General features: G+C 37.2%; 2 protein-coding genes across 2 annotated transcripts; both read left to right on the top strand.

Moving 5' to 3' along the window:
* Positions 1-4,302: 4,302 nt before the first annotated feature.
* On the top strand, positions 4,303-7,303 carry LOC145100881 (serine/threonine-protein kinase PBS1-like). The gene is made up of 5 exons (XM_079038005.1): positions 4,303-4,786; positions 5,206-5,414; positions 5,868-6,057; positions 6,130-6,521; positions 6,586-7,303. Exons 1-5 carry the CDS (start codon positions 4,666-4,668, stop codon positions 7,024-7,026), a joined length of 1,353 nt encoding a protein of 450 aa, XP_078894131.1. The 5' UTR covers positions 4,303-4,665; the 3' UTR covers positions 7,027-7,303.
* A 1,537-nt stretch (positions 7,304-8,840) lies between these two features.
* Positions 8,841-11,200, top strand: LOC145097254 (uncharacterized). The gene is made up of 2 exons (XM_079034789.1): positions 8,841-9,289; positions 10,807-11,200. The coding sequence occupies exons 1-2, from the start codon at positions 8,841-8,843 to the stop codon at positions 11,198-11,200; spliced, it is 843 nt and encodes a 280-aa protein (XP_078890915.1).
* The last annotated feature ends 15,322 nt before the right edge of the window (positions 11,201-26,522 follow it).

Genomic DNA, 26,522 nt, shown 5'->3' on the forward strand with positions numbered 1-26,522 from the left:
TTTGTCTAACGGATTGTATTATCTTATATTAATTTTATAATATTTTCTTTGTCTGGATATCTATTATGAAAATATATTTTTTCTTCTAAATATAATCGTTTTATAATAGTTTTGTCAAAATGATTGTATTATTTTATTTTAATCTAATATTTTTTTTTGTATTATTTTACATTACTTATGATATTTTCTTCGTTTGACAAATAATATCTATTATAAAATTAATTTTTTTGTCGAATGAGTTGTATTATTTTATATTAATCTTATGATATTTTCTTTTTTCTTTAGAGGATATCTGCAAATAATTTTATTTTCTTATTAAATAACCGTGTTTATAATAGTTTTGTCAAATAGATTGTATTATCTTATATTAATCTTATAATATTTTGACAAAATTGCAAAAATGGTCCATGTGGTATGCAATTTTTTAGGGTTTTAGTCCAAACCTCGACTTTTTTGGATTAGTGGTCCTTTTGACCATATTTGTATGTAAATTTGGTCCCTCGTAAAATTAAAATGACTTAAATTCCCTTATGATATATTGTTTTGTGTTTTTTTACCTAATTTAAATGAAAAAGAAATTAATTAATTAATTTGGGCCTACATCTCTCTCTCTCTCTCTCTCTCTCTCTCTCTCTCTCTCTCTCCTTTGTTCTAATCGACCCTCTCAAATAAACCACTGAAGACGCAATGTTTTTGATGATCTTCACCCTTGAATAACCCATCATCGTCGATGATTCTTCCTTCCTCCCCTCACCACACGACTGTCGTCTACTTCCTCCTCCTGCACCGTCGCCGCCTGCTCCTTCCCTTCTTTGCCCTAACCCGTTTTCCCTCTCATCGCCGCCAATAGGCCTGCTCCTTCCCTTCTTTTCCCTAAATCCTCACATGAACTCACCGATTTCTCTCCATCAGGCACCAATGACAAACTTTGGAAAACACAACTATTTTTGCTTGGAATTCATCAATATAGCTCCCGCAACCCGGTTCGTGTTCTTGACTCTTGTAAACAAACCCCAAATCCACTGCAACCTGGAGAAGTTTTTTGTTACGTTTTTTAGAACTTGAACAGAGAAGGGGAATCGATGCTCGACCCAGGACATTCGATGGGAACACATTATGACGCCATTACGGGTGCAGGTGTTGGAGCATTGTACATCTTTAACCAAAGACTAACCAATGTGGGTGGGGAACTCACCAGCTCTACAACAGGTTTTATTTTGATTTTAGGCCAAACCTGTGATGTTTCCCCTTTTTGTATCTAGAAAAATCAATTCCAAAAGTGGTTTGTACAGGGGTGGGGAACTGTTGGGAGATGAAGGTGAAAGAATGGTGTGATGTGTCTGATCGTAGGTGCAACAGGTCGGTCCGATGTTTGATATTTGGTTTCATCAGCATGTATGTGTGTGTGTTGAATCAAGTTCATCAATCTGTGAAACCTCATAACAAGTTGAATCGATGTGTGCAGCTTGTTGAACGATGTGTTGTGCGATGAATATGTTTTTCGGATCTGAGAACTTAGGATTTTTTTTCAGGGTTTATCAATGTATGTATGTTGAATAATAGTTCATCTTTGTGTCTTTTGAATCATGGCTTTTTCCTTGATCATATTTCGACACTACCTCATCGGATTTGGGTTCATCAGTGTGGGATGATAACGGATAGAGCGAGAGAGAGGGAGAGAGAGAGAGAGAGAGAGAGAGAGAGAAAAAGAAAGAAAGAGAGAGAGAGAGAGAGGTGGCCCCACTTTTTTAATTATTAAAATAAATAGAAAAAAATTATATTTTAAAAGAATGAAAGAAAAATGAAAAATAAATACCCTAAGGGCATTACAGTCATTTCAGTTTACTAAGGGACCAAAAACGCAACGAAACTACTTCAAAAGGACCACCAATCCAAAAAAGTCATGATTTGGACTAAAACCCCAAAAAAATGCATACCACAGGGACCATTTTTGCGATTTTGTCTAATATTTTTTAGTATTATCTTACATTAATAATCTTATAATATTTTCTTTATCTGACAAATAATATCTATTATGAAAATAATTTTTTGTCTTCTAACAAGAATCATTTTTATTATATTTCTATCTAACGATTTTTATTATCTTACATTAGTCTTATGATATATATTATTTATCTGATAGATAATATATATATATATATATATATATATATATATATATATATATATATATATATATATATTATGAAATAGTTTTTTTCTTCTAAAAATAACCGTTTTTATAACATTTTTGTCTAACAAATTGTCATCTTACATTAATCTTATAAAAACGGTTATTTATTAAAGAAAAAAACATTTCATAATATATATTATTACAATGAAAATACGATAAGATTAATGTAAGATACTGATATGTTAAACATAAATATTATAAAAAATGGTTATTAAGAAAAAAAAATTATAATAAATATTATCTTTCAGACAAAGAAAACATCATAAGATTATTGTAAGATAATACAATCCGTTAGATAAAAATATTATAAAAATGATTATTTTCAAAAGAAAAAAAACTATTTTTATAATATATATTATCTATCAAAAAAAAATACAATAAGATTAATGTATAACTAGGAAAAGGACCCATGCTCCGCATGGGTCCGAAATCCTTTTTCAAAATCATTAGATTCGATAGGACTGGTTTTTTCTTTTTTTGCCATGTACTAATGATCTGCATGGTTCCAAAAGTTATACCATGTGAACATGAGTTTAGTTTATCATAAAGTACAATTAACCATATATCAAATTCATCCTTACATGGTAGATGTTCTACCAGGTAAGCCAAATAAACAAAAAAGTTATCCTTCAACCCAAACAATCAAAATTTAATGAAACAAATTTAGATTGATTGTTCAGTAATCCATATATACAAACTGATTCACACACCTATACATGTAAATTCACACGTACATCCCCAAATGTAGAAATGTCACCTAATCAGATAAATAGTAAAGTGGTAAATTCAAGTGAATAGCATGATAAAAACATATCAAATCAAATATTTAAATGGAAAAACTATATGAAAACTTTAATATGAAATCTTATATGTTGGATCAAACTGACCACGAAGAAAGCAAAGAACAATGCAACTTTTCCCAACACCAGAGTTTCCCATTTAAAGCCATTTATTTCTATTTCCATTAGCAGCATAAGTTTTGCCTTCATTAGTAAGTTGTCATCTCTCTTTCTTGATATCCTATAAGCAAAATCAATTTCTGATTTATATATGGGAAGATACAAATATGACCACTCATCACCTCTATTTGATTATCCCAAATGCATTGGTTACATCTAATTTGCGAATTAGACTATACTTAACTAATTGTAAATCTACTTTAGAAAATGACATCATTCAATTACAGAAATATCAAATCCAAATATCTACGTTCAAATTAAGAGATGAATAGACAACATATCGGTAAACCCTCAGAGTCAAATGCAGGGACTTATACGAACTCCTCTCCTGATATTATCCCAAATAAGGCAAATAACTTATAGCTTGACAAAATGAAGTCGCAAGCAAAGTCAACCCCCCCCCCCCCCCCCCTGAGCCGTCTCTAGTCTTTTCTTGTCTCAAAAATTTGTGACAAATGAAACTCCAAAAGTTCAAAATTAAAAGGAGTATTTTTTTTTTCAAAACTTAATCTAAAAAAGAACACTGCAATAGTTTGAGGCAACAACCACCATGTCTGATTTTTGTCTCCAACAAACGCTTGAAACAAACTGATTGCTTTCGTTTTCAGTATATTTTCCAGAATAGGATCAATAGACCAAAACTTGTGGGAAGTGATATGTATATGCAATGGTCGATAATAAGCAAACACCTACAAACATGTGACAATTAATTGAAATCACCATTCCATTAAAATTTCAAATTCTCAAAATGATAACAAAAATAGGGCATAGGCATAATACCTTATTAGTTTCTGAACCACATATAATGAATCCATCAGCAACAAATAAACCAAAGAAGAATATTATCATCAAGAGAAAATAGTAAATGTAATAACATACCTTCTCATTAGTATGACCTTTAAAAATAATCCTTATATTTTTGGATTTATTTGTGAAAAAGCTCTTATATTTTCTTGATGACCGTTTACATGTAAATCTGTCAAAATGAATATAATTAACGGTGATTATGACTTAATCGAAACAAAATAATGATAAATCTAACTCAATTATAAAACCTAAATTTAAAGATTTTTCTTTCGGTACATTTTTTACCAATTTCATATATATCTTACAAATTTGATTGGAATGTTAAGAAATTTGAAAAAATAGTGTAAACTAAAAGCTGGAATCTCACAGGAAGACTCACAAGCCGGCTTTCTTTCTAAACACACGCTATCTATCAGTTATCTCTTTAGTCTTAAAACAAATATTTTATAGTTTCTCCCTACAAAATAGCGTTTCGTTTCTACCTCACCCTGTTATGCTATCTTCATTCCTTGATTTTATCCAATTTTGATCATTTATATTAAGAACTAGAATTTTTTTTTGATATGGGGTTTTGATTTTATTCGTGTTGTTAGATTAAGTTGAGTTGTTATGCATTTGGTATCTCGAACTTAACGATTTGATTGAAAAAGTCCCCTTTTCATTTTTATTTTTGGGGAAAAAGGAAACAGTTTTTGTAAAAGATTAATGGGTTGCTTTCCTTGTTTTGATTCGAGGGAAGAGGAGAAACTGAATCCTCAGAAAGTTAGGGCTGATCGTCATGAAGTCCACCCATCTGCGCCTACAAACATATCCAGATTATCTTCCGGTAAGTGTGTTTGTGTTAGAAATTCATGTTCATGAATTGAAGTGAACATATACTAATTCTACTTGTTTGATCTGATCCCTCTATTTTGTTATGTGATTATGATTAATTATTGCTTCAGATTTGTTTATATTGATTTTCTCCTTGTAATATGACCCCATCTAATCATGATATAAGTTTCTTATGATTGAATGTCTTTTTTTTTTTTTTCATTTTCCCACCATCATTACAATGAATTGCTACTTTTGTGATTGATGGCTGTATAAATTGGCGTAATCAAGCGATGAAACACAAGAATTTATAAGTAATTGTAGTGATACTGTACAGGGACAGACACATAGATGTTTTGTATTTGGATGGAATTGTGTAATAGATAATATATGGGGAAGTGATTTTGAAATGCTATAAAATTGATTTGGCAGGGGTTGATAGACTCAAGTCTAGAAACAATAATGTAAGTCTACGGAGGGAGTCATCAGGGCCTAAAGATTCACCAGATGCTCAAATTGCTGCTCAAACCTTCACTTTCCGTGAACTTGCAGCTGCAACAAACAATTTCAGGCCCGATTGCTTCTTAGGGGAGGGAGGCTTTGGCTGTGTATATAGAGGGCATCTTCAGGGTAGTGGTCAGGTATGGATATTTGATTAACCTGGTTGCTTATGCAGGCATATCTAATAGTATCTATGCATCAACATTATTGTGAATGATTTAATGATGTCAAAATTATGCTTTGAGAAAACCCGTGTAATTAAAGAATGCATAGATAGCATCACGTATCCAGCAGAATAAATCTAGTTCATTAATGGTACTGGATTATATCTTTATATTGCAACAACCTAGTGCTTCCTATTTCTAATTAAAAGGTAACAGTCACAGTCAGTATATATATATATCTACTTAGAAGTTAGAACTAGATTGATGAGAACATAAACACCATCACTGGTTGAATGTGCATGCCTATCCATTATGGAATAAACAAACACTATTATTATTTCCATGTGTGTGTGTGTGTGTGTTGATAAACATAAATGATTATATTATTATAGGTTGAAAGAAGTAGTTATTGAATTTTGAGAATGACAGGTTGTAGCTGTTAAACAACTGGATAGAAACGGAGTCCAAGGTAACCGTGAATTTCTAGTGGAAGTTCTTATGCTGAGCCTTTTACATCATCCGAATCTGGTGAATTTGATTGGTTACTGTGCGGATGGTGAGCAGAGACTTCTTGTTTATGAATTCATGGCGTTGGGATCATTAGAAGATCACCTTCATGGTAATGAATATAATTACATACAAATCAATGTCCATGATTAGAAAATAGAAATATAAGTAAGTTGGTTGACAGATGTTCCGGCTGATAGAGAAGCATTGGATTGGAACACGCGAATGAAGATAGCTGCCGGAGCAGCGAAAGGTTTGGAGTTTCTTCATGACAAAGCCAACCCTCCCGTGATTTACAGGGACTTCAAGTCGTCCAACATTTTGCTGGACCAGGGATTTCAGCCGAAGCTCTCTGATTTTGGGCTGGCCAAACTGGGCCCCACCGGAGACAAATCTCATGTCTCCACGCGGGTCATGGGCACATACGGTTATTGTGCTCCAGAGTATGCCATGACCGGTCAACTCACGGTCAAATCCGACGTCTACAGCTTCGGTGTCGTATTTTTAGAGCTTATCACCGGTCGCAAGGCCATCGACAGCACTCAACCACACGGACAACAGAACCTCGTCACATGGGTAAATAATAAATTAATTTTATAATAATAAAAAAAAATTAATATAATGTATGAATTTTGTGCAGGCCCGGCCTTTGTTCAATGACAGAAGAAAGTTCACATCATTGGTGGACCCACGGCTGGAGGGTCGATACCCAATGAGGGGGCTGTATCAGGCTCTTGCGGTTGCATCCATGTGCATTCAAGAACAGGCTGCTGCTCGCCCTCTTATTGGAGATGTTGTCACTGCTTTGTCTTATCTTGCAAACCAACACCAGGGCTATGATCAACCCAGGCCTAAACCTGAAACAAATGCAAGGATTTTATCAACTAATACTGAAGAACAACAGGCTGGAGCCTCAGGGCGTAGCAGATGGGATTTGGCTTTGGAAGTTGGATCAGAGAAAGAAGAATCTCCTAAGGAATCTGCAAAGATGCTGAATAGAGAAAGGGCTGTTGCTGAAGCAAAGATGTGGGTGGAAAAAAGAAGGCAAACTGCTCAAGCTGCCTTCGATGCCAACAATTGACAATGCCTACTATTATTGCCTATTGCCTAGTACTAGTAGTATCTTTATATGTACTACTACTACAAACTGCTATATACTTTTTTAAAAACCTCATATTCCATCCTGTCATTCCCGACATTGGCAGTAATATTGTATAATTTAGTGATCACAACAATGAGTGCGAAATTCCTGGAAAAAAAAATACAAGAAACAGAAATCAAACAAAAATTAGGTTGGATTGTCATGGATTTCTTGATTTTCTTAAAAGGAGTACAAAACAGTTATGGTTTTGTCTTAATTTTTTTCTTGTGTATAAATGGCGTATCGCATAATTTTTCCATTTTATACCCGGTTAATAATGAGTGAAAGGGTTTTAGAGCTACTATTTTTGGAATTTCATTGCTAAACGGTTAATGCATTCATTAAAATGTAAAACTAAACATTAGAATCTTGTCATTGCGTGGTTGTTTCTGTGGCAATTAAAGATATAGGGATTATTGGTCAACTTATTTATTATTTATAAGGGGAAATTTTATGTGGTTTAAGTTTGTTCGTCACAGTTAGTAGCTTTTACCAAGTCTAATGGTAATGGAAAATCAAGCCCGTAGCTTTTACCAAGTCTAATGGTAATGGAAAATCAAGCCCGAAGGTGCTGTTAATGTTAGGTTGATTTGAATGAAAGCAGGAATGCAAAGCCCATAGATGAAGTTTTGGATGAAACTCTATGCCATGGCAATGATTAGATGGATCTCGTGTTTTATTGGACCGCCGTGGCGTGACCAAGGATTTCCACGACGTGACAGCTGTTCTGGCCCAAGCTCATGATTCTTTTAGGGTTTACTTCATATTTAAACCCATCTAATTCATTATAGAGTTCATTACCTGTCTACAACACCCTTATACCTTAGACAAACCCTAGCTCTCATTCCCTTTGTAACAACCACAAAAATACTAAGTAAATTTTTTTTTTTATTTTTAAGTCAACCAAAACTATCAATAATTTATTTTAAAACCATCAAATTACGACAATGTAGAAATAGTTATCAGAGTATAATCATAAAATCATAAAATGCGGAAAGCAGGTGGATGCTGTGCGATCACATCGGGCCCTTCCCCTTCGAACCTGAAGTACCTGAAAACATTTCAAACATAAACCGTAAACACAAAGATTAGTGAGTTCCTCAAAATACCACATAACATACAAGCAACAAGCCCTACCCAATGAGTATAACGGGACTCGCCCTAACTCACATGACGGGCCTCGCCCTAACTCGCATAATGGGTCATGCCCAACATACAAAACACACAAGTATCACATAGACAACTAGCATCTTACAAACATAATCCAGTGGGCCGATATTGGTGCCTTCGACCCATGAATACAATGAAGAGGCTTACCTCAAAAACACAACTCTTAAGTGGTAAGAAATACATTCTTGTGATGTTGATGACCATACCAAAATCACTTGGGTGTACTTTCGGCAAACCAAATTTGAAACCACCAATGTGCTAATTAACTTCATTCACTACATAGAAGTTAGGGTAGGCAAACCACTTAGAAGGCTGAGAAGTGACAATGGTGGCGAATTCAAGAACAACGCCTTAGATAACTTTCTTGTATCCAAAGGCATTGAGCACAACTTTTCGGCACCCTACACTCCACAACAGAATGATATAGTTGAAAGGAAGAACCGACCACTTTGTGAAACTGCTCGATCCATGTTGATGTTTGCAAACCTACCGCAACACTTCTAAGCCGAAGCCCTACAACCGCTCGTTTCACTCAAAACATATCCCTAATCAACAACAGGCTTGAAGTCACTGCTTGTGAAGCAATGAACAATAGGAAGCCCAACGTCAAATTCTTTCACATATTTGGTTGTCGTTACTACATCAAGAACAATAGGGATCAATTAGGAAAATTTGTACCCAAGGCTTATGAAGGTATCTTTCTTGGATATTGCCTTTATGCTGCAGCCTATAAAGTTTTGAACAAGCGAACTAGGGTGATAGAGGAAAGTAGTGATGTCACATTTGATGAAAGCTATGTGAGGGTTCTGGATCCAAACCACTTTGGTCCTCAAATGGTAGTACCATTTGATAAAATGAACCACCCATCACCTGCTAGTGCTTCTACTCCAGTTCATGCTATTGAAGTAGATTTCAAATTCCTTTTTCCAACTCAAGCCTCTTCCATAGAATCAAAAAAGCTCACAAAAAAGCTTCTCCTGATGTCTCTCAACCTCATCAACCATCAAAAGACTCCAGTTCTACCAAAGCTCAGGTTGAGGGGGAACCATCTTTGAATGATTATATTCCTAAAAGTCCTTTAGAATCTTCTGAACTATCTACCCCAACCTCCCATCATCAGTATGGTCCAGTCATAACACCAATCATTGCATCTTTTAAGGAGGAACCACCTTTGGATGGTTCCATTTTTAAAGGTACTTTAAAATCCTCCCAACCATCCAGTCCATGGTTTCAGAGGGAACCCCACTCGACTGGTTCCATTCCTTCAAGTTCCTTCACATCCACTCCATCTGCTGAATTTAAGCATGCAACAGTTGAGGGGGAACCACCTGTTTCAGGTAGTTCCAGACGCTTTCAAGACGATATTTTTGAAGGAACATTCACTTCTGACTACCCACCTCGTCCAAGAGAACAATATGAGACAGTTTACACTCCTTAAATTCTTAAGGAAACTCGTTTCACAAAATGAACAAATGATCATCCAACCGAACAAATCATAGGTGATCTAGATTTTGGAGTAGTGACTCGTTTAGCAACCAAGAATGAATGTCTATACGCAAGCTTTATATCCATGATATAGCCCAAAGGAATCAAAGAGGCTCTACAAGATGCATATTGGGTAAAAGCAATGCAAGAAGAGTTAGCTGAATTTGAACGCAACAACCAGTGGCGGAACACAAGATGAGCTGGGGGAGGCCATGGCCCCCCAACTTTTTATCCTTCTATGTGTGTGTATATATATATATATATATATATATATATATATATATATATATATATATATATATATATATGTAGTAAACAATTCCTTTTGTATAAAACTCTTTTCCATCTACTGTTAATCATAATAATTCTTAGATACTTTAGAAAATATATTCCATAACTCATCCCACTCACATGGTGTTGACCTTGTCATTACTTTTAGATAAGAGTATATCAATTTTAAATGAGGTTTAAGATTACGACGAAAAGGATATATAATTAATAGAATTAATAATGTGGTTGAATATAGTGTATCAAATAAGATGGGTATTGAAACGAGTTACGTTAGTTTTCTTATATTATTTTATTTGAAGATTTAAATTATATATTTACAACTTTTTTATGTACAATCATCTCTATTTAATGAATCCAAATCCAAATAATCCGCTAAGTAAAAACTGAAATAATTTCATTAACAACAAACCTTTCCATATATTACCAAATAATATTTGTTTGTTTTAAGTTATATAAAAGATACCATGTCAAAAATACAAAATCCATATTCATGTATTTGTAAGGCTTTGTTTTAAAATACAATTACATAATAAACCAGAAAATAAGTTCTACTTTGATTAACAATGTAAGAATATATCTTATTAGTTGTCTTGTTTTGATTGTTTGATGTATTATAACTTTGAACTATATTAAATTATATGGTTTTGTTTTGTTTTAGAATTTAGGTTTCGCCCCCGAGTTGTAATGGTTGTGTTCTGCCCCTGGCAACAACGTGTGGGACTTAGTGCCAACACCAGAAGGAGTATTAGTTTTTGGTTCAAGATGGGTCTATAGAAACAAGAGTGATGAAGATGGAGTCATCATCTGGAACAAAGTCAGACTGGTTTTCAAAGGCTACTCGCAACAAGAAGGCATAGACTATGATGAAATCTTTGCATCTGTTGCAAGAATAGAAGCCATTAGGATTTTATTGGCATTTACTGCACACAAGAACTTTATGGTTTACCAAATGGATGTGCAGCGTGCATTCTTAAACGACGAAATCGATAAGGATGTCTATGTTCAACAACCTCCTGGATTCGAAGATCCAAAGTTCCTTAGCCATTGTTATAAGCTTCAAAAGGTTGTATATGGATTGAATCAAGCTCCAAGAGCATGGTATGGAACATTGTCCAAATTCTTGGAAGATTCAAAATTTCAACGAGGTTCTATCGATCCCACTCTTTAGGAAAACCCACAACAACTATCTGATCGTTATGCAAATCTACGTCAACGACATCATATTCAGTTCAACCAGCAAGGACCGTAGTGATGAGTTTGATGAGTTGATTAAAAGAAAACTTAGAATGAGTATGATGGGTGAACTCAACTACTTCCTAGTTATGCAAGTTCATCAATCTCCTAAAGGAATCTTCATTGGTCAAGAAAAGTATATCAAAAACTTGTTGAAGAGATACTCCATGGAGAACGCATCAACTACAATGAATCCAATGTCTACATCCTACAAACTTGATTCAGACCTCGATGGTAAATCTGTAGATCAGAAGCACTATAGAGGAATGATTGGATCATTACTGTACCTTACAACTAGTCGACCATACATCATGTTTTCAACATATATGTGTGCATGCTTTTGAAGCCAATCCCAAGGAATCACACCTCATGGTAGTCAAAAGAATTTTCAAATATTTGAAAGGAACTGCTTCTCTGGGTCTATTCTTGTCACACCCCCAAACCGGAACAACAAAAACGTTCGGGGGCGGATGACGTCATGTTCAGTATCACAACAATTGCATACTAGTAATCAAAGTACAACAACCATTACATTGATAAAGTATAGTTTTACATTCGTGATCAAATCAATGTATATTGACACCAAAATGTATAGCAAAAAATAAAAGACGTGACTCTATGAAGCATCGTCTTCTCAAAAACGTGTGGATACCTGTTTACCGATTTCCTGAGAATACAAGTAGTTTTGAAAAGAGTGTTAACAATTAAGTTGGTGAGTTCATAAGTATGTTTGTAATTGAAATCTGTCATTTGTTCCTTGAAAATGTAAGTATGTTTTCCTAGAAAATCCAATATTTTCTATTGTAAATGTGTTTGTAGTCTTAATACCCTAAGACCAGAATGTGTAAATGTTGTTGTACTCTAAAATAATATGATATAGTTTTAATCCCCATAAAACCATAAAAGAAATGTTTCCTAAAAATGTAAGTTTCTCTCTATTAAGAAATTAGTAAATTGTAATTGTAATTGTATGAAATTCTGTGAGTGTGTGCCTGGATCCACCAGTTGTACTGTGAAATACTGTATTGTAGTTTTATTATTTTAATAAAACTATGTGAAGTTGTTTACTTATTCATACACTAATCGTATTGTTCAATACCAAATTATGAGTTATCATAACCATGCTTGATGACCTAAGATGGCCTGAACACGGCGTTCTGCAGGCGTCGCAATCGGTACGACATTTGTCACCCAAGACTGTCGGCCTAACTATAGCTAAGAGTTAATGTGCGGGATTGTCAGTCCCGTATAGATATATACACAAGTGTCACGCTCTCCCTCCAGGAGGCTCTGGTTATAATTCCAGGGCTTGGTCAGCACTTAGATAAGTACGTTGATGCGACATGGACCTCCGGCGGCTCTTCTAGTCTTCTGATGCGGTGGAGATCTGCTGGTCACAATCAGAAAGATGTGTTAGAGCCGTCTAAGGGACTGTGCCCTGGGAGCGGACTCCGACGATCAAGTTAGATCAACTAGAAGATCTGAGATGGTAAACCATTGGACCGCAAACACATGGGACCGTGAACCCACTGGACCGTAAACCATTGGACCGCAAACTCACTTGGTCATGCCATTTGGACCGTAAACTCTTTAGGGTGGCCATACACCCTAAGTGTGCAATCATATGTGATTGTATCCCTTCAATCTAAGAGTTTCCTAGTATATTGGGGGGTTATCCCTTATAATTAGTTGTTTATACACTAATCAAATACACATACATGTCATTATATGTTTATTAGGATCTTTGTGTGCTCAAGGTTTCACCTGACACTCTACATCCTTTTTCCAAACATACTTCCGTATCACTCACTATAGGTGAGTTCATACCCCTTCATCTACCTTTTTAAATGATTTTAAATGCTTTTATGGGGGGGAGGGGGAATACAAGTTGAAACATTATAGTTATTATATCAATCACATGTGATTAATAACTATCAAACAAATGGAATTGCTATACTTTTAGCTGTTTTATCAAACAAACTACTTCAAAATGTTTATCAAACTCTTTTACATGTTAAACTCTTTATCAAACTTATTATTACATACCAAACCTTTTCCTTGAACTCTTTTAAACTTATATATTGTCAAAATCGTGTCTAATGCATGTATAGTTATATAAGTAAGGTTGGAAGGACTTAGGACTGATAACTCACTTTATTTCATGTTCCTTGTTTGGTTATGGACTTAGAGTACCCTGTTGTTTGTCCGAGTGTCGTTTAATCCTTAGTTATATATTATGTATATATGTATATGACATAAAAGCTTTTGTCTCAATTCAATACACTCAGTTAAACAAACAACTCTACTAGTAAACTAAAATAGGTATAGTTTAGGAAGTCACTATTCACTATTTCGAGTACAATGAAACATACAAAGTGTCAGTTCATACATGAGTCAATACATACTATAACGAGAAACAAATAGAGAATACTATAACGAGAAACAATACATACTATACACTATACAAGAGAACATACTATGATGAGAAACAAAGAGAACATACTACATACTAGACAGTGAGAACATACATTACAATAGTATATACAATACATATACAAGAATACTATAACATAAATGTGAGCCACGGTTTTGGGGCATGGCATCACCTGCCATGGCTCGTTTTGTATCCAGAGTCTCCTGGAGGTAGAGCGTGAATTTGTGTATAGATCTATACTAGATTGACTATCCTACACCTTGTTGTTCGCTACAGTGGGACTTGCAAGTCTACGAGTGCCAAATATCATTTCTTCTGACGTCTTTCATCGTCGTATTTTTAGTCGATAGTATGGTACAATCATATCACATTATACCTTAATTAACAACCACTTTAAGGTAGTTAGTATATCAGTAGTTACCATAATACAACACTACAATACTTTATTATTTTCCCATTGCATTCACATTGTGATCCTCTCACATAAACGGTAATGTAAAAACTATATTTTTGGTTAATGATAGTCACAATTGGGAAAATATACACTTTTACAAGAAACAAACATACAAAACATTTGATGCCTTGGTAGAAGGCTACGTTTAGTAGAAAATATAGGATTTTCTAGGAGATACAAACATTTACTACAAACATTTACAAACTTATACATCAAACACTTACAAACATTTACATTGAACATTTACAAACATTTTCAGTAAACTTATACAAACATTGACACTAAATACTTATGAACTCACCAACTTTAAAGTTGATCAACTTTTTCAAAATAACTTGTATTCTTAGGTCATCAGTAGACAGGTACCGATGCCAGGTTTTGAGAAGATGGAGCTCGTTCAAGACTCATCTCTTATTTTAACTTACATTTTTGGTGTCTTATAAACTTCACAAAACACACCTGTATTAAATTATATTATTAATGCAATGGATGATGTTGTTGCTTGTTTACTACTTTGCATTGTTATGATACTGTACATGACGTCCTCCGCCACAGAACGTTTCTGCCGTTCTGGTTTTGGGATGCGATAGATTGGTATGAGAGCATTGTTTATAGTGAATCGAGTATATCAACCCATAAAAGATATACAAACTATAAACACAACGGGATTAAAATACTCTGACCAAGAGTTTATACTTTTAAATAATAAAATATTTAACCAAGTATACCTAGTTGCATTCATACTAAAATCAATGTCACTAGGACATAACAAAAGTATTACGATTGTTGAGCAACACAATTAGGCTTAGAGACATATAGTCAAATCTGGGAGTGATATAGCCTGATCAACTATATTTTCCGTGGAGTGACTAGCATGTGCCTAAAAATGGTTGTGATGTTGCAACAAGTCTAAGGACTTACCAACACTACTACAATGAAAACATTAGAATAGAACATAAACCTAAAATACTATAGGAGTATTTTGTGTTACTATAATTACTTATTTGAGAACTAAAAAGGTCTTTATTAGTAGGTCAATAGTTGCTAAGTGGATACACTAAGGTTATATGTGACTAGGATATCATAGACTTAGAATATATGATCTTTGCTTTACTTCCTGTTCCTTGTTTGGTTGTGGATTTGGAGTTAGGTCATTTATTCGAAGGTCTATCCTGTTTTAATTACATGTAACTGGTATTCACTATGCAAGTATTGAAGTAACTAGTAGGGATCATCTTATAACTATCTTAAGTAGTACGTCTATTTTTATAAGATTCTTATACCCCTTTTCTTGTGTAAATATCATGGCTGGATTCCATCCCCATGGCGACCCATACTTCCCAAACCAAGGCAATGCTAGATGGCTCGAAGCAGAGCCAAAAGATAATCATCTAATCCCTTTGGATGATCACCTCGCAGAAGGCTTCTCGGAGGATTCTGACTCCGAACCAGAAGTCAATAACCTACCCCTAGTGGCTCAAATCCCTAATGCTAACCCTCGTCCAGCATTTCAAGGTCCCACACCTCTGTGGGAACAAACTTGAACATATGGATCCATGAAAAGGGTCAACCCTTACCATACAACAAATATTGAAGCTTCTGTGAATTGAACGAGGGAGGCTCAGCAGACAGAGTCCTGCCTATACTGATCTGCAGGATTGCCCGTAGTGATGAGCAAGGTAGAGCGGCCATCAACCGAATCATGGAAGTTGACGCCGATGCGGGAGTTAATACCGTACGCATTCGCTATCTGGAGTCTGCTTATGAAAGGACTCAGAATCAGAATGCAGCCCTGTAGAGAGATCTTACTGCAACCCATGCTGAAGTCAGGGAACCTCGAGCTCGGCAAACAATGACTGAAAGGTACATGAGAAACATCGAGCGCCATCTGTCAGAATCAAGGACTCATTCTAGTGGTTCTCGTCATAGATAGAGCCTACTCAACTTTCTCTTTTGGATATAGCGTAGTCTATGTAAAAATTCTAGTTTAATTTCCTATCTATGTGAAGACTTTGAATCTATTAAGTCTTGTTAGGTCGTAGTTCTGTCAAAATTTTCCCATGTTGGTTTGATGTAAGACCTACTTCTAGGTCATTTTTCCCGAGCTTGTTACATCTGTAATACCAGTATTATTGATAGATATCTAATCTCATGGAAATTATTATCCAAATGCTATCATCTTTTTAGTACTAGATCTACATTCAAACATATATTCAATTGTGTTGTTGGGCTATGGAGAGTTAGCCCATGGGTCACTCTCATCATTTCTCTCTATTAAATTTTTACCAGTATCTTCATCTTTGTAAACTTTTAGTTAAAAGATGCCTCCACGCCAATCAATGAGACGCGATCCTCGGGTAACTCTAATACCACCACCACCTCCTTCACAAATCGATACGGTAGCTCTAAATACTGCAGTAGTTGCGGCTGTGGCAACAGCCATGGCTCAATATCACTCTACCAGTACCAGCGGAGGTGGAACACCTGTTCATTCTACTCAAGGTGATGTCCTTGTGCACTCGAGAGAGTGCTCCTAAAAGGACTTTACGAACTACAAGCCAAAGTCCTTTAAAGGGACTGGCAGAGTCATTGCCCTCTCGCAATGGTTCGAGAAGAGAGAGTCGATTTTCGAGATCTACTCATGTCCAGAAGAGAGAAAAGTCAAATTTGCTGCTTGCACCTTCGAGGAAAAAGCCCTGATGTGGTGGAATAGCCATGTCAAGTCACTAACTCTAATAGTGGCAAATTCTATGGGCTGGGAAGCTTTGAGAGAACTCATGATTGAAGAATACTGCCCGAGGGGTGAAATCCATAAACTAGAACAAGAACTATGGAGCCTAACCATGAAGGGCTCCGACATAGTTTCCTATACCTCCAGATTCTGCGAGCTGGTGGCCATATGTCCCAACATGGTTCACACGGAGGGAAAGAAAATAGAGAGGTACATCTGGGGACTGCTGCCTCCATTCTAAGGGAATGTCTTGGCTTCAAACCCCATTACATTCGATAGTGCCAAGCGGTTGGCACAACGGCTCATTGACCATGGGGTCCGTACCCCGTCAATAACAACATCCCTAGCCATCTCAAAACCCTCCAAAGCCGCTACCAACAAGCAGAAATTCTGGGATGACAAGAAGAAGCAAAAAGCTGCCAAAAAGCAGCAGGGCATGGCGGTTCATACTGCGATAGTACCTGCCGCTGGTACTCTGGTAAAGCAGTATGTGGAGAGTTTGCCAAAGTGCAACAAATGCAACTTCCACCACATTGGAGCCTGCCGGGAAATGTAGTGTTCTATCTGCAACAGGAAGGGGCACACTGCCCATTTCTGCAAATCTCCGGCAAGGCCAATCAACCAAGTCCTCAGCGCTGGTGTGGGCCAGGCTTGCTACGGTTGTGGCGAAGTGGGCCACTACAAAAGGAATTGCCCGAAGGCAGGGAATGCCTGTGGAGTAGGAAGAGTTTTGGCTATAGGCCACGAGGAAGCAGTTGTCGGCCCCACAGTGGTCACTGGTACGTTTCTCCTCAATAACTCTTATTCATGCATTCTGTTTGACAGTGGAGCGGAGAGGAGTTTTGTGAACCAAAAGTTTGCTCACTTACTTAAACAAAAATCACGAACACTTAAAGAACCATTCACTGTATAAATGGCTAACGGGAAGACTGAGAGCACTAGCAGTATATACACAGGATGTACTCTAACTCTAGATAGCCATTCAGTTTCAATCGACCTCATGCCGGTCTCAATTAAAAGTTTCGACGTCATTATCGGCATGGATTGGTTGAGTCTACATCATGCCGACATCATGTGTTATGAAAAGGTTGTTCGCCTTAATCTTCCATCTGGCGAAACTCTAGTAGTCTATGGCGACAAACTCGACACGAGCCTTCGTATCATCTCGAGTATTCAAGCCCATAAGTACTTGCGAAAGTAATGTCGCGTATTCCTTGATCATGTTGTTGATGTGAGCCAAGAGATGAAGGAAATTAAGAACATCCAAGTAGTACGCGATTTTCCCGACATCTTTCCAGAAGAACTCCCAGGATTACCTCCACAACGTCAAGTTGAGTTCAGAATCGACTTAGTCCCAGGGGCTACCCTAGTAGCCAAATCGCCCTATCATCTAGCACCTGCAGAGATGCAGGAACTGTCCGGTCAACTTAACGAACTGCTCAGCAAGGGCTTTATAAGACCAAGCTTCTCACCCTGGGGAGCTCCGGTCTTGTTCGTCAAAAAGAAAGACAGATTGTTTCGTATGTACATCGACTACAGGGAACTCAACAAGCTTACCGTTAAGAATCGTTATCCTCTGCCTCGCATAGATGGTTTGTTCAACCAATTGCAAGGGGCGAATTACTTTTTGAAGATAGATCTGAGATCTGGGTATCACCAGTTACGAGTGCTTGAGGAGGATGTTCCGAAGACAGCCTTCCGTACTCATTCCGGACACTATGTGTTCGTAGTGATGCCATTCGAATTGACCAATGCGCCCGCAGTATTCATAGACTTAATGAATAGGGTATGTCGTCCTTACTTGGATCAGTTCGTCATCGTCTTCATAGATGACATACTTATCTACTCTCGTAGTAAGGAAGAGCATAGTCAACATCTACGTCAGATCTTGGAAACATTATGATCAGAGAAGCTCTACACGAAGTTCTCTAAATGCGAGTTTTGGATCCGAAGAATCGAATTTCTGGGTCACGTTGTTAGTGAAGAAGGAATTCATGTTGACCCTTCCAAAATTAAAGCTATTGAGAACTGGTCAGCACCGAAGACGCCTACAAAATTTCGTCAATTTCTAGTCCTCGTTGGCTAATATCGCAGATTCATTCAGAACTTCTCTCGAATTGTGAAACCTCTTACGAATTTGACCCAGAAGGGTGTGGCCTTTGACTGGGAAGAGAAACAAGAGAAAGCGTTCCAAACGCTGAAACGAGCCTTATGCACCGCACCGATACTATCCCTCCCAGAAGGAATAGAAGACTTCGTGGTCTACTGCGATGCATCCAATCAAGGGCTCGGTTGTGTTCTAATGCAACGAGGTAAGGTCATTGCCTACGCCTCAAGACAGATGAAGACGTACGAGGTCAACTACACCATGCATGATCTTGAGTTAGGAGCAGTTGTGTTTGCTTTGAAGATCTGGAGACACTACCTATACGGTACGAAGAGCACTATCTTTACAAAACACAAAAGCCTACAACATATATTTGACCAGAAGGAGCTCAACATGAGACAACAACGGTGGGTCAAGCTACTCAGTGATTATGAATGCGAAATTCGTTATCATCCCAGCAAGGCCAACATAGTAGTTGACGCCCTAAGTCGGAAAGAATACTCTAGTCGTAGAGTCAAATCATTGACTATGACTATCCATTCACACTTGTCCACACAAATTAAGGAGGATCAGATCGAAACTTTGAAACTTGAAAATGTGGCGAGTGAATCCCTAAGAGGATGGATAAGAACTTGGAAGTCAAGGGTGGCGGAGCCTTATATTTCATGGATCGGATCTGGACAACGAAACACGGTGTCTTCAGAGACTTGGTCATGACCGAAGCGCACAACACTCGATGTTCCGTCCACCCAGGTTCAGATAAGATGTATCTGGATCTTAAAAAGTTATACTGGTGGCCTAACATGAAAACAAGGATTGCTACCTTCGTAAGTAAATGCCTTACTTGCGCCAAGGTTAAGTTCGAATACCAGAAACCATCAGGTTTACTTCAATAGCCGGAGATACCGGAATGGAAATGGGAGCGAATCACAATGGACTTCATAACCAAGTTTCCTAAGACAATGGGTGGACTTGATACCATTTGGGTTATCTTTGACAGGTTAATCAAGTCCGCACACTTCCTGCCAATCAAGGAAACTGACAAGATGGAGAAGCTCACGAGACCTTATATTAGAGAGATAGTACGACTGCACGGTGTTCCCATATCCATTATCTCTGATAGAGATAGTAGATTCACTTTGAGGTTCTGGTAGTCGCTACAAAGTTCCCTAAGAACGAGGCTGGACATGAGTACAACCTACCATCCGCAGACCGACGGACAAAGTGAGAGAACTATCCAAACCTTGGAAGATATGTTGTGATCCTGTGTGATCGACTTTGGGAAGGCATGGGATACTTATTTGCCCCTTTTCGAGTTTTCCTACAACAATAGTTATCACACGAGCATAAAGGATGCTCCATTAGAAGCCCTCTATGGCCGAAAGTGCAGATCCCCTCTGTGCTGGGATGAGGTGGGTGACACCCAGTTAGCTAAAGGACGAGTTCGTGACAGCATTCTCACAGGTCCAGAGATCATTCGGGAAACAACAGAGAAGATTGTTCAGATTCGTGAACGATTGAAAGCCTCTATAGACCGACAGAAAAGCTACGCAGACAAACGAAGGAAACCTTTGGAATTCCAGGTGGAAGACCACGTTCTTTTGAAAGTCTCACCTTGGAAGGGCTTGATATGCTTCGGAAAGCGTGGGAAGCTCAATCCAAGATACGTAGGGCCTTTCGAGATTCTCGCAAGAATCAGCCCTGTAGCTTACAAACTCAACCTACCTCACCAACTAAGTAACGTACGTTCTACTTTCTACGTCTCGAACTTGAAAAAGTGCCTATCCGACGAGACTCTTGTAATCCCACTCGAGGAGATCAAGATCAACAAGAGCCTCAAATTCATGGAAGAACCAATAGAGATCATGGACTGAGAGGTCAAGCAAACGAAGTAAAGCCGTATCCCGATAGTGAAGGTTCCCTGGAACGCCAAGCGAGGACATGAATTCACTTGGGAGCGCGAGGATCAAATGAAACTGAAATATCCTCATCTTTTCGCTTAGTTATTTGAATTAACTTAATTGCGTAAACTCTAATTTCGGGACAAAATTCTCTCTAACGGGGGGATGATGTGACAACCTGAAATTTGTAGCTTGTATAAACATTCAAATCTATCAAAGTTAGACCCGTGTTACTATCTTTTAGCACTATTTAGGGTCTATTCTGTGTATTTTGAGACTAGTGCATCAAAGGAATCAGTGTTTGGATTCGTCAGTTAAAGTTCCAAACCATCTATCAAACCGTAAACCTCCTCAAAAGGAGTTTACGGTCAGGACATTAGAGCTTACGGTCATGGTGACCGTAAACTCCCTCCTATATATATAGTTCATGATCATTTTTGATCATTTCTTCCATTTCAAGCCTAGAATTCCGAATTTTCTCTCAAGTATCAAAGGGTTTTGCTTCTAAACTTCAAATAATGTAAGTGATTCCTTCCCTTTTGGAGTTGATACATCTCTTCTTCTTGATTCACTCTTGAATTCATCCACAAATCTCATATTTTGAGTCTAGATCTTCAAGATCCTCAAGAACATCAAGAACACTTTAGTGTTTTGGGCCGAAAACACCCTTCTTTTCTTCCAAATTGTAAGTATATATCTTCTATACTTGTTATCTAGTTAGGATACTTGATTAAGGCCTTGAAAACATTCTTTTTTTCATGAACAAAAGGTGTTTACGGTCTAGTGTATCTCCTTAAACCGTAAACCCTTATTAAGGGTGCAAATGAGACATTACACCCTCCTAAAGATTATAATGGAACCTAGAACCCTTCAACAAGGTTGAATGCCCCTAAAAATCACTCCTATGAACGAAATAACATGAGTTTACGATGGTAAACTCATGGACCGTAAACCCTATGACCGTAAGGTCATTGGACCGTAAACCATAGGACCGTAAACACATGGAACCATGAACCCATAGGACCGTAAACATGTCGGACCGTGAACCCATTGGACCGTAACCCATTGGACCGCAAACTCACTTGGTCATGCCATTTGGACCGTAAACTCTTTAGGGTGGCCATACACCCTAAGTGTGCAATCATATGTGATTGTACCCCTTCAATCTAAGAGTTTCCTAGTTTATTAGGGTGTTATCCCTTACAATTAGTTGTTTATACACTAATCAAATACACATACATGTCATTATATGTTTATTAGGATCTTTATGTGCTCAAGGTTTCACCTGACACTCTACATCCTTTTTCCAAACATACTTCCGTATCACTCACTACAGATGAGTTCATACCCCTTAATCTACCTTTTTAAATGATTTTAAACGCTTTTAGGGGGGGGGGGGGGTAGGGGGAATACAAGTTGAAACATTATAGTTATTATATCAATCACATGTGATTAATAACTATCAAACAAATGGAATTGCTATACTTTTAGTTGTTTTATCAAACAAACTACTTCAAAATGTTTATCAAACTCTTTTACATGTTAAACTCTTTATCAAACTTGTTCTTACATACCAAAAATTTTCCTTGAACTCTTTTAAACTTATATATTGTCAAAACCGTGTCTAATGCATATATATTTATATAAGTAAGTTTGGAAGGACTTAGGACTGATAACTCACTTTATTTCTTGTTCCTTGTTTGGTTGTGGACTTAGAGTACCCTGTTGTTTGTTCGAGTGTCATTTAATCCTTAGTTATATATTATGTATATATGTATAAGACATAAAAGCTTTTGTCTCAGTTCAATACACTCAGTTATACAAAAAACTCTACTAGTAAGCTATAATAGGTATAGTATAGGAAGTCACTATTCACTATTCCTAGTACAATGAAACATACAAAGAGTCAGTTCATACATGAGTCAATACATACTATAATGAGAAACAGATAGAGAATACTATAACGAGAAACAATACATACTATACACTATACAAGAGAACATATTATGATGAGAAACAAGGAGAACATACTACATACTAGACAGAGAGAACATACATTACATTAGTACATACAATACATATACAAGAATACGATAACATAAATGTGAGCCACGGTTTCGAGGCATGGCATCACCTGCCATGGCTCGTTTTGTATCCAGAGTCTCCTGGAGGGAGAACGTGAAATTGTGTATGGATCTATACTAGATTGACTATCCTACACCTTGATGTTCGCTACAGTGGGACTTGCAAGTCTACGGGTGCCAAGTGTCATTTCTTCTGATGTCTTTCATCGTCGTGTTTTTCGTCGATAGTATGGTACAATCATATCACATTATACCTTAATTAACAATCGGTTTAAGGTAGTTAGTACAAAAATAGTTACCATAATACAACACTACAGTACTTTATTATTTTACCATTTCATTCACATTGTGATCCTCTCACATAAACAGTAATGTAAAAACTATATTTTTGGTTAATGATAGTCACACTTTGGAAAATATACACTTTTACAAGAAACAAACATACAGAACATTTGATGCCTTGGTAGAAGGCTACGTTTAGTAGAAAATATAGGATTTTCTAGGAGATACAAACATTTACTACAAACATTTACAAACTTATACATCAAACACTTAAAAACATTTACATTGAACATTTACAAACATTTTTAGTAAACTTATACAAACATTGACACTAAATACTTATGAACTCACCAACTTTAAAGATGATCAACTCTTTCAAAATAACTTGTATTCTCAGGTCATCAGTAGACAGGTACCGATGCCAGGTTTTGAGAAGATGGAGCTGGTTCAAGACTCATCTCTTATTTTGATTTACATTTTTGGTGTCTTATAAACTTCAAAAAACACACTTGTATTAAATTATATTATTAATGCAATGGATGATGTTTTTGCTTGTTTACTACTTTGCATTGTTATGATAGTGTGCATGACGTCCTCCGCTCCAAAACATTTCCGCCGTTCTGGTTTTGGGGTGCGACATTGTTCAAAATAAGTGGGGAAAGTTTACGAGGATTGTCAGTATTTAGGGCTTGGGAAGTAACAAGGCCATAGAAATAAATATACACATTGCGTTGAGACATAATTGGTGAGTACAAATTGGGTTATTCTGTGTGATGTTAAGGAATTCAAAATATAATAATCAACAAGTAAATTCTTTATAATGCGAAGTGAAGAATCATACACATAATTTAGTTGCTTGATAAATTTGTAAGTAACAGGAAGATAATCCTCAATGCCTCTAAATCAATCAACTAGTGTTGCATTAAAGTTCTTGTTTTCACATGCACACACTTCACTGCATTTTACTATTCCCTTCTCAGATTCTCTATCTATATGCACACACAACACTTTCAAAGTTATATTATTCGATGTTTGCAATTTTATATTTTCTGTTTAACTCATGCCTTAGAATTTTGCTAAAGCAGCTAAGTTAGATAGAAAATATCACTTACTTGATCATGGAAAATCCTGAGCCAAGTGGAGCATCTTATCACAACGGAACATCCTCTTCAAGTAAACCATATGTGCTTGTCTTGGAACATTCTGAGCCAAGTGGAGCATCTTAAAAAGTAAAATCTGTTATCTACATTGTGAGTTTCATGACCATAACTGACTGGATATGGCCTGCAACGACCGGTATCCTTTATGACTTTGTCACCTGTAGACCTGCCGGTTCGACTGTAGCTAGCAACAAGGTGCAGGATTGTAAGTCCCGTATAGATCTATACGCAACAGTCACGCTCTCCCTACAAGAGATTCTGGTCACAAGTGCTAGTCCTACACTCCGATTCTTGTGGTGAGTGTTACCAAGGATGTGTCTCCAACTTAGACTAACAAATTTACAAGTAATAATATAGAAAATCCTATTGTGATTAAAATGAATCCTTTATAAAACGATACATTTTGCTACATGATTCCTAAGCTCATTGCCCTAGTTTTGAAAACTGTTTCTACGAGTTGATTTCTTAATCGTTTGGTAAAAGCTGTTTTCCATGTTAAAAGCATTCTGAAAATATAATTATCTTAAACAAAATAATATACTTTGAGCATAAGTTTCCTTGTACATTTGCTTGTATTCCCCCCATGAAAACATGAAAAACTCAGAAAAATGTAGGGGTATGAACTCACCTTGAGCGAGTGGTTTAATTGAAGGATCGATACGGAAAGCTGTATGTTCAACTGAAGCCTTGGACAGAATTTGATCCTAATTAACACAAAATGACACATAAATGAGTCAAATGAGGGTATTTCACTACTAGATGTGATGGAGAACCACTCTAAGAACTTGGGACTACCTACACTAAGTGCTAGAGCCTTAAAGGATTGCATGACGGAGGTGTATGGCTACCTTAAAGGTGTGTACGGCCATGGGTGTGCGGCCCAATGGGTGTACGACCGTACACTCATGATGGAAGGTGCTTTTGAGGTCCATACTTGCATCCATGAAGTGTTCTAGGTCGATACTAAGTTGTAGTATAAGTTTAGGGTCTTAGAAATGAGTTTGTGGTCCTAGGGTGTGTGTGGTCGCACACGGGAATGTGATGCTGCACACAAGGAGTGTGCTACCGCACAAGGGTGTGTGCAGCGATACACAGGTGTGTGCGGTCGTACACCCTACATGATGATGTCCAAAAATGCTAATTCTAGGGTGTAGCAAAGCTAGGTTCATGTCCGACTCGAATATGGAAGTCCAACTCTCACTTTGGAGGGTCTTTTAGGAGTATCAGGCAACCTTATGTGGGTTTGCGGCCGCACTCCTTTAAAGAGATGCTGAAAATGATGGGATTCAATGATTCAAGGCTTAGATTAAGTGGTTCTTCAAGCACAACAAGCTAAGGGATGGATTACTCATGTTTTTAAGCCTTGGGAGGGTTTGTGGTTGAAGAAGCTTGAGAGAAATGGTGTACTGCCAAGGTGTTAAAGGAATGAAAGGAAAGGGGTCTACCCTTTATATAGGGGTGGGTGTGTGGCCATGAGGGGTGTGTACGGACGTACACCCATGTGTGCGGCCGCACACTCCTCCAAAAGGGGTATGTGGACTGATTTCGTCACTATATGACTTGCTGACTCATTCCTAATCTCGACTTTGGTTGTACTCAAGTTTAGAACGCTTAAATGAACCCTTAATCAGTGTTAGGAGTTAAAAGAAATGAGTTTAACTTAGATTAACGGACTAGGTGTACCAGGTAGAAGTTTTGGGTTGTCACATCATCCCCCCGTTAGTGGGAATTTCGTCCCGAAATTCAAGAATAAAGATGTAACTCATGGACTTGGAAATGATGGGGGTACTTCTATTTCCTTGGATTCTCGTGCTCCCCAGTGAATTTAGGTTCATGCTTGGCAGTCCAGCGGACCTTCACTATCAGGATGTGACGTTATTTCACTCGCTTGATTTATCGATTCGTGTTTCCAATGAAGCGTAGACTCTTGTCTAGCTTGATATCGTCAAGTAAAAATCCCAAGTGTCTCATCGGACAAACACTTCTTTGGTCCGACATGAGGGAGACGGGATGAACGTTGTTAAGCGCTTGAGGTAACTGGAGTTTGTATGCTACGGGACCGATCCTAGCAAGGATCTCAGATGGTCCAACGTATTCTTGGATT

The sequence above is a fragment of the Lactuca serriola genome, chromosome 4 (assembly GCF_051521515.1).
Source record: "Lactuca serriola cultivar US96UC23 chromosome 4, Lser_US96UC23_V15, whole genome shotgun sequence".
NCBI lineage: Eukaryota > Viridiplantae > Streptophyta > Magnoliopsida > Asterales > Asteraceae > Lactuca > Lactuca serriola.